The sequence below is a fragment of the Polistes dominula genome, unplaced genomic scaffold (assembly GCF_049000335.1).
Source record: "Polistes dominula isolate Pdom_NZ unplaced genomic scaffold, Pdom_raw_medaka contig_49, whole genome shotgun sequence".
NCBI lineage: Eukaryota > Metazoa > Arthropoda > Insecta > Hymenoptera > Vespidae > Polistes > Polistes dominula.
Genome location: NW_028300914.1, coordinates 4207425 through 4217054, shown reverse-complemented (window position 1 = coordinate 4217054; position 9630 = coordinate 4207425). Strand labels below are relative to the sequence as shown.

Below are 9630 nucleotides of genomic sequence, written 5' to 3'. Positions count from 1 at the left end.
GTGAAGCTAGCGAGATATCCACTGCTTTCTTAGGCATGCCTTTGATTACATGTGCCTGGCTGATAACCTGGCGGCAACCAGGGTAAGTCTCTCAGCTAAGGGATGATGTCGTGACCTACACGGGAAAACCAAAAATTTAATATCTGCCTCAAACCAACCCCAGTCTCTCACAAAGAGTTCCTTAAGGGCCGGAAACCAAACCTGAGTAGGCCAATAAGGTAAAACCACAATTCCTTCTGCCTTATCATCTTTGATTTTCTTAATTACTCTAGTTATGATGGAAAAAGGGGGGGGGAAAGGCATAAAATATCCAGTCAGACCAACTAACTTTAAAAGCTTCAAACGCAAAGGCTTCTGGATCTCTCCTCAACGAACAATAAACCGCGTATTTGGTATTGATTCGTGAAGCAAATAGATCGATCTCCAGATTCCCGAATCTTCTAACGATTGTTTTAAACGCATAATTTGCTAATTACCACTCCGCGTCTGAGTTATTGATTCTTGAGGATCGGTCAGCCTCCCCATTTTCCTTTGACGGGATCTACGAGGCATACACCCATAATTGGCGGCCCTCGCACCAATTCCACAGTTCACTCGCCAATCTATGTAGCCCGGCATAACGAGCACCACCCATCCTACTAATATATGCCATCGTTGTCCTATTGTCCACCATAAGTAAGACATCAGTGTCCTCAGGTCCGTCGCAAAACACTTCAAGGCCAATTGCGCCGCTTTAAGCTCCAGGTGATTTATATGAAGACTTCTCTCTTCCTGACTCCATAACCCATTGGCGCTTTCGCTTCCACAGAACGCATCCCACTCGGACAATGATGCGTCTGAAAAGATTGTTCTCTCATATTGGTTATTCTTTACCTTCCTACTGGCTTTTAGTAAGGCCTTTACCCACCAATCCCAGTCCTCTAAGGTAAATTTCGGTACTGCCATGGCTGAATCAAAACATCCCTTATTTCTTTCTAGAGCTTGGACTTTCGCCCTTTCGAATGATATACAGTGTAACAAACTGTATTTAACTGCTGGACAACACGCTACCACTGACCCCACAACCTTGGCAAAGTCACGGATCTTCACCGTGCCCTTCTTCTTAAGATCCTCGATCTGTTTCCGTACTGAAGCTTTTTTTCTCCTAGAAGCTCCACTCTCATTGTAGATGAGTCAAGAATAAAGCCTTTATACTTACATCTTCTTTTAGGCTTCAACTTGGACTTCTCAAAGTTCACAATGAATCCTAACCTCTCGAGTTAGACCTCGATCGTCTGACTCAGGTTCTCGCTGCACTCTGTAAACCGAATGACCAAAACATAGGAAGTCGTCCAAGTATACGACCGACAAAAACCCTTTCAAGCAAAGGTAGTTTATCACTGGCTTCAATAACTTTGTAAATGCTAATGTACACGTGCATAAGTCGAAGGGCAAACAGACAAACTCATAAATTTTCTCCTTAAGGGCAAATATCAGAAATCTCCGGTGTGGTTTCCATATTGAAATTAGAAAGTAAGCATCTTTAAGATCCACCGTACCCATGGAAATATCACGCTCTAAAAGGTTATAAACGGATCTAAGGTCCTCGAGTTTGAAAAGTTCTGCGTCAATAGACGTATTCAATTCCTTCAGGTTCAAAATAAACCTCTGTTGACAATCCGGCTTAGGGACCAAAAAGAACGGTGACAGAAATTGTTCAAGAACCCCTTTTACTTCCTCAATCGCACCTATCGAAAGCAGTCTGTTAATCTCAAATTGTATGCCTGCCAGTTCCTGACCTGACCAAACCCTGTCAGGTGATGGACGAGTTTGCACAGAAACCGATTTAAAAGGTATTTTATACCCTTGCACACACTGAATGACAATCTTGTCCTCAGTGATTGTTTTCCAGGCCTTTAGGAAATACTTTAGACTCACCGCAAACCTACTTACATTCTCCTCTAAAGTTAACGGTTCTGAGGCCGTTGTTTCTGCTGACGATATTGGTTCGACTTGGGATAGGATGTCTGTCTCGCTGGGAATTTGGGAGTTAGTGGTTTTTTCGCTGATGCGGTTTTCCCGCTCGTCTGAGACACTGACTTCCTTCGACTCGACGAGCTCTTGGAGTTTAAAGACCCGAAAGGCACGAACGACTTCTTCGGCTGGACGGGCTTCAGCTCTTCACAGACTTTCTCAATGGCCTTGATCTCCTTGACCTTGTCACCTAGTTTGTCGCTAAACAAAAATTCGTCAGCCTTTCTTTTCTCTAGTGTCGTCATCCACTGTCTGGACAATGTCGGCAAGATGCAAGCTCTGCGTGCAACCGTTTGAGATCTATGGATCTCAACCATTAGTTCTGCCGCATCTCAGATTTGCTCCAATCTCTTAACATTGTCTGGGTCCCTAAGGGATGCCAGAGACTCAATTACTGGAGCCAAAGCAGCTAAGGCAGACCTTGCTAGCTTCTGCATACCACTAAAGTGTTTGTCCCTCTTCAAAGCCGGTTTTTTTAGATTCACTGCCACCTCTTCATTCAGAATCGGCAGCTCGAGCGAGAATTTGCCCTTCTTGGGATATTTGCTTAGGAGTGATTCCCTAACCTCTTTCTTTAAGCTTTCGTCAAAATATTTTTTCCAGCGATTAACGACAATGGAGTGAAGGACTAATCGAGGTTCTTCCTGCACCGGTTCCTCTCCCAAGATACGGAGAGCATCCGCATCCAGCTCCCATGGAATCTCTGTTTCTGCGCTTTCAACTGGCTCTGAGTCCGGTGGGACTACCCTGCTAGACGTTTCAGGCTGAGAGTTCTCTTCTTCTACCACTTACTGCTCACTCAGGGCTTGGTCCTTGATTGACGTAGTCTTTGTATATTTAATTCATTTTATTATAGATTTTCACACATTAATTTATTTAACAATTGCACAAAAATTAGGTAGTTCATTGTTTACTCTGGATTAACCTCCAAAATAATTCGAGTAATTTTACTCTATACTTTACCTTCAAAGTAAAGTCACATTACTCTATGAGTCCTATTTTACCTCTCGGGTAAAACAGAGCTCTAAATACCGACAGAGCACTACCATGCCCAGCTGTAAGTAATAAGATTATTTATACCAATGTGAGCCTTTCGGGCGTGGTGCTTCTCGGGCGTAATGCCTCTCGGGCGTGAAGGTATAATTTACGAAAATTGTGATCTTATCTCGTGCTCACAATTAATCCGTAGTTATAATGGATACAGTATCTTCTACATCTGATTCCGACCGCTCTGACGTCTCACGGACTGCCTCGCGGCGTCCCAAGATGGCTTCCTTTATTGCAGCAATCCCCCTTGCCATCTCCTCCACCTTATTCTCTAATTTGCGAAGTCTTTTGGATATTCTTTCCTTTGAACGCTCTCGACTTCTTGATCTCTTCTTCTTGCTATTACCTATTGATATTTTTTATCACTATTATTAACAATAAAACCCGTTAGAACTGCTCACTTGCACCAAACGTGTGATCTCTCTGACACAAAAATAACGAATGTATAGATAGTAATAGGGCTGCGCTATGATGGTCGAGTGGCGCTTCAGTCGCTAACTTAGCTCTGAAGTGTGGTCCAAGACATAAAAGTAGTGATACTACCTTCGCAATCTCGAAGTGCGAGAGACGACGGATAATGTGTATTAGAGGAAAAAGTACTTAATGGACATAACGCTTCTTACATTATTTTACGGGTTTTTATACATAAGTTAGTTACACCCCTCTGGAGAGGGAAGAACCTAAATGGGACCTATTGTCTAATAGTAGGAGGGCTCACCTACCAAGATCTCCCGAAGGAAAATCTTATGTTTTTGGGAAAAGGAAACAATGCATAAAGAAATGTGATGTAGCATCTCGGAATGTTATTTCCTTTTATGGTATCGTACGTTCTTAGAAATGAATCAGAAACCTTTAAAGGGCCCGACACTGTATAAAGGGTTTTCATCGCACCATATGTTTCTTTGATCGTTGAGATAGTTTGGGAATTTATGGCCCTTTGGATTTTCTTAATATTTAGGTAAATAATACCTTTACTCTGCTTCCTATCGTATTTCATGATATTTTAATTCATAGGCTTATCGCAGAATCTGTTGCACACAAATTGAATATTATAAAAAAAAACAACAATAAAGTTTATCGTTTAAAGAAGATTTGTGTGTCTGTGTGTGGGTGGTACTGAACAGTTATCGTTAAATAAAAACAAGTATCGATAAAAAAAAAAAAAAACATGTGTGCAGATCACACGTGTTAGAAGTGAAACCTTCAAAAATCTAAGTTTCGAGAGAATGAGACGAATGCACAGTATCAAGAGTAAGATAATTGTGTAGGATTTATTTATTATAATATTGTTACCATACATAACAAAATCCACCGGTATGATCTTGGGGTAGATGACAAAAACTATCAATTTCTAAATTTAATCAATTTAGATGGAATGTAGAATGCGATAGCCATAGACAGAAACGAAAATGGTAGAATGTTTGTTGACAGAAAGATACGCCATCCTAAACTAAGTAAATAAGTAAATATACTATATTTTTTTTTTTTTTTTGAAACTCGGGTAGATGATATTTTCTTTCACACTTTTAACCCTTCCTTTGAATTTGAGATATCTTTATTATGGGTTTGCACACACAAGTATTTCTTTTTGTGTTGCAACTAATTACCTGTAGATGCTGTTAAAGAAGGGAACAATAGTGTTCTTTTTTTTTTTTTCATCTAGTTTGGAATTACAACACTTATAACATCAATTTTTTATTTTTGTTGTTTTAATTCGCAATTTTTTCAATTAAAAAAAATTTTCTTTTCTACATCTTTAACCCTTTCGCTACGGGGCGGATCTCTGCCGCGGTACTCCCGCAGTACGGCGCGCTACACCGAAACAGTGCACGGTGCACGCAACGTTCGAGCCGGTGTCGTAAGTCTTATGATCGAGGCATTTGGTTTATTATTGAAGCCCGTAAAAAACAAATGATGCAAAACGAAAGACTCACGCGGCATGTCTAGAGTGAGATACTCTGTGCATAGCAACTGCAGGCGCTTATCATATATACAATTGCGCGACATCTTTAGCGGGAGCAACTATAGCCGCTCGTAGTAGCGAAAGGGTTAAAACAAGTTATATTATTGTATTTTTATCGGAAATATAATAGCAAATAAGGTTTATTTGCTTGTGTCACGCACGTGTCCAGTTTCTTCTATTTAGAAACTTTTCAATTTTATTAAAAAACTAGTGTAAATTTCCTAAATACGCAAACATTATAATTAAAAAACATGTCTTTGGATATTTATATGAAACATATTCTACTGTGTTGTCTAATTCTTTTTTTCTGATGTATCTTGTAATCATTTTTTTTTTTTGTAAAATATTGCAGACAATACAATTATTATATTCTGTATATTTTATAATTATTAATTATAATATTTGCGATATGTAGAATTTAAAATTAATTTTTTAATAAAATAGAAAAATTTTTAAGTAGAAATAGAAAAATAGGAATAAAAAAACAGAAATAGAAAAAAATAGAATATTATATATTCTATATATTCTGTCTCATTCTCTCGCAGGCTCAATCCTATATGTTTGTCTCTATTTCTTTTCTTACTAAATATCGTGGCCATTGCATAGCGGCCCGTTGCTCCGTTGCCTGTCCGTAAACAGGCTCCGTTGCCTCGCTATCTACCGGTTCGTTGCCTGAACCAGCGTTTCATTCTTTTCAAATCACTCCCTATTTTAATGAAGTTTTCACTTCAAAAATTGGAGTAGATAGAAATGATTCGTATACGAATATCTCGCTACCGTAATAGTACTTTAACTTTTTATTATTTCTTGATTATCACACGCGACATTTTCTAGACGAGATATTTAATTTAATCAGGTGGACTAATATATAAATTATTGTGGATGTTGTTTAGAGCTACTGCGTCATTCTAATAAAAAACTTGAAAAAAACGCGACCGAAGGTAAATTATTCTAGCATTTACTTATTAATTGAATTTATTAATGTATTAATTCAATTAGATTAGAAAACTTGTGTATTTTATTTTTAATAATTAAAACTAAACGAAAACATTTATATAATATTGAGAAATAAACTGGTCTAGTTTTATCTGTATCTGAAAGAAACTTCTTTATTATGATATTGCAAATTCAAGTAGAAGCAATGTAAAGTAAAAAGGCTTCTTTAACAAAAAACTAAATATATTCTATCGATTGCTATTTTTTAACCTTGGAATCTATGGTAATGATTGGTTGCAAAAATTAATAGCTAGTATTAAAGCGCGCAAAATAAATAAATTTATAAAAATTAGCTTCTTTTTTTTATAAGAATGACATATCACACTTACGTATTAAAGGTATCATAAAATATGGATAAAGAACAGTCTTGGTAATCTATAAATTTGCTCGAGCTCGTTTACTCATTTTCAGTTTCTGTAAAGACGCGAATACTTACTTCTGAGTTAGCTCTGAAGTAAGTAAGGAGCTCTGGTTACTTCTGAGTAGAAATTTTGTAATTATCCCTTACTTATAAACAGAAGCAAAGTAGTATTTTTAAATGAATTAAACAACTTCTACTATTTCTAATTTGTTCAATTCAACATGGAATACATTGCATACTTTATTGTTTCAACAATAATAATTATTCTATTATACAATTTTATTAAATATTTAATAAATAAATTTCGGGAACATAAGATGGTAAAAAAATGTCCAGGTCCTAAAGCTTATCCTATTATAGGAAATATGCATTTATTTCTTGGTGATTTGAAAGGTATATTGTATTTTCATATTTCCAGTATATACATTTTTACCATTTTTATTGAATAAATCTATTTTAAAAATAGATGTAACTCGTAAAATAATACAATACTCTGCAATCTATTCTTCTCCTTGGAAACTCTGGTTAGGATTAAAATTAGTCCGTATTCTTCGATGATCCTGAAAATATTGAAGTAAGATTTATTAAATTTACTGCACATTTTTTTACAAACGATTTATACAAATAATATTTTTTTTTTCGTATCTTATTATATAAATTTATTATTTCATTTTTCAGATTCTTTTAAAAAGCCCAAAAACTGATGAGAAAAATTTCATATATAACTTTACTAAAGATACTGTAGGCGATGGATTATTGACAGCGCCAGGTAAATTATAAGCTCACATGGTTTCATTTTATTTAATATAGAACAACTACCAACATTCAAAGTATAATTTAGTATGTTGTATATATTTCTTACAAAGTATTGCTGGTAATAATAGTTTATTTTTTTTACGTTTGCATAAAAAGTCTACACACCCATGTGTGTCAATAACTATATGAAAATATAACTTTTCCTAATTTTTTACTAATAATTATATAAAAAAAGAATAATAAAAAAAAGTAAAAAATATTTTCATATTTGTAGCGGTATTATGGAAAATACATCGAAGAATAATAGATAAAAAATTCAATGCCAAAATGTTTTCATATTATATGGAGCCATTGAATAAGAATTCAAAAAGGCTAATAAACATTTTAGAAACTAGAAACGGAGAAAACGTAGATATATTTCATTACGTACATTTATGTACGTTGGACATAATATTTGGTGAGTATTAGAAACTCTATAATTTTTAAAATATTCAGACATGTAAAAATCTTTAACAAATTATGTTTTTTTGTACTGACAGATAGCCTTTTGGAATCTGATTTAAATTTGCAGAATACCCTAGACTGCAAACTTGGTAGATATGTAAAAGAGTAATAATCAAAAGAAAATTATTACATTTATTATATAATATAGTATAACTTTATATTTGTCTTCTTATTAAATTTTATTTTTATTTAGAGTAATGGATCTAATGATGGAAAGGGTCTCGAAATTATGGTTACATCCAAATATTATATTTAAAAATTCATCTCTAGGAAAGCGGTTACATGAAAATCTCGCATACATTAATAATATAACAAGCGAGGTAAGATAAAAATTAATTGTTTGTTTCAAATTTTTTGGTTGTAACTATATATTACAGTATTAAGAAAAATTATATTTTATTTATACTTCATATATATTAATATATAACTTTATTCATTAAGATTATTAGGAAAAAGAAAGAGTCAATAGAGGAAGAGAAATTTACCCATGAAAGAAATGGTCTATATGCAAGTAAGAATAATCATTTCCAAAAATATTCTTTTAGTAATGTATGTATGGATAGTTATCCTTGATATAAATGATAAATAATTTAGTATTATTCCTAAAGATAAAGTAAAAAATACGAGTCCATTTCTCGACGCACTTTTTGAATCACTTTACGAGACCGGAAAATATTCGGAGGAAAATATTCGCGATGAAATAGATACATTTATTTTTGCTGTAAGATAATTTTTTTATTAGATTAGATAAGATTTATTTTTATTTATAAATTGATTCTTAAAACTTTTTATTATTTTTTAGGGAAGTGATACTTCTGCAGGAACTCTTACATTTTTATTTTTAATGCTAGCATCTTTTCCTGAGATTCAGGTAACTACTGATAACCATTAAACATTATCAAATTTATCCTAACCTTTTAAAAATCAAATTTATTTTTGTACAAAACTTGTGTTATTTATTTGTCATTTTTGATTGTAGAATAAAGTTTATAAGGAGCTGTGCGATATGTACGGTTCAAGCAATGAGAATGATGATCAAATTACATACGATGATACTAAGAAAATGTATTATTTGGATCGAGTCATAAAAGAAACACTTCGTCTTTTTCCTCCTGCTCCATTTTTTGGACGAACATCATGTAGCGATATAATAGGTATTCATATACACAAAAAATACTATTCGTATTTTTTTTCCAATATTTAAATTATTATCTTTTGTTATAATAATATGTATTTTATTATTATATGAAGTGAACGACAACATTGTAGTACCAAAAAATACTACATTATTTTTTTCGATATATTCTTTGCATCGAAAGGATAAATATTGGACGGATCCTTTACGGTTTAATCCTGATCGTTTTCTTCCGGGAAATTATGATCCGAAGTGTTTCATTCCATTTGGTTCTGGGAAACGAGGATGTGTAGGTAAGAGCACATTATTATTCATTTCTTATTTAGTTTCTAAACTTTTTGTTTTCAAAGTACATTTCTATTTAATATTACTTTTTTAGGTAAATTTTTTGCCATGGCACAAGTGAAAACTATAGCTGCTAGTCTATTGAGAAAATTTACTGTTGAAATAGATAATCCAGTATCAGTTGAAAATATTGGCCTACAAATATCCATAACTTTGAAACCAGCTGAAACTATACTTTTGAGATTTATCAAACGATAAAATTTATTATTTTTGTCAGTACTATGTTCCGAATAAAACAATTGTAATAATTAATTTTTCTATTAAAAAATAAATTTTAAATACTAAGCATTTTAAGTTTTTATTTAGAATTTCGAATACAAAAATAAAATAAAAAAAAAGAATTATGTACTGATATGTAATTAATCTATATTCATAGAATATTATTTCACCATAATGTAATTCCAGTTCATGTTTGATAATCATTAAACCAAGACTCTGTTGGTTCAGTAAATTTTGTTATATATAGAAACGGTTACTAATCAAAAATAAAAACCGACAACAAAATATTAT

General features: G+C 33.5%; 2 protein-coding genes across 6 annotated transcripts; one reads left to right on the top strand and one right to left on the bottom strand.

Annotated features, from left to right (window-relative positions):
• LOC149033327 (uncharacterized) lies at nt 1–945 on the bottom strand. Its single transcript, XM_089169761.1, has 2 exons — nt 477–945; nt 1–115 (listed from the first exon to the last, which is right to left on the bottom strand). The coding sequence occupies exons 1-2, from the start codon at nt 943–945 to the stop codon at nt 96–98; spliced, it is 489 nt and encodes a 162-aa protein (XP_089025887.1). The 3' UTR covers nt 1–95.
• Nucleotides 946–6495: 5550 nt separating this feature from the next.
• LOC107069071 (cytochrome P450 4V2) lies at nt 6496–9408 on the top strand. 5 transcript variants are annotated; one of them, XM_015326034.2, is made up of 12 exons: nt 6496–6773; nt 6847–6954; nt 7059–7149; nt 7411–7593; nt 7676–7745; nt 7834–7960; nt 8082–8151; nt 8249–8361; nt 8443–8511; nt 8620–8794; nt 8892–9068; nt 9155–9408. In XM_015326034.2, the coding sequence occupies exons 4-12, from the start codon at nt 7464–7466 to the stop codon at nt 9316–9318; spliced, it is 1095 nt and encodes a 364-aa protein (XP_015181520.2). In that variant the 5' UTR covers nt 6496–6773; nt 6847–6954; nt 7059–7149; nt 7411–7463; the 3' UTR covers nt 9319–9408. The 5 variants fall into 5 exon arrangements, 4 of the variants coding, with proteins under 4 accessions (XP_015181520.2, XP_089026100.1, XP_089026098.1 ...); XR_016175809.1 differs by lacking the exons at nt 8620–8794; nt 8892–9068; nt 9155–9408 and having other exon boundaries at nt 8235–8361; XM_089169974.1 differs by lacking the exons at nt 8249–8361; nt 8620–8794; nt 8892–9068; nt 9155–9408.
• The last annotated feature ends 222 nt before the right edge of the window (nt 9409–9630 follow it).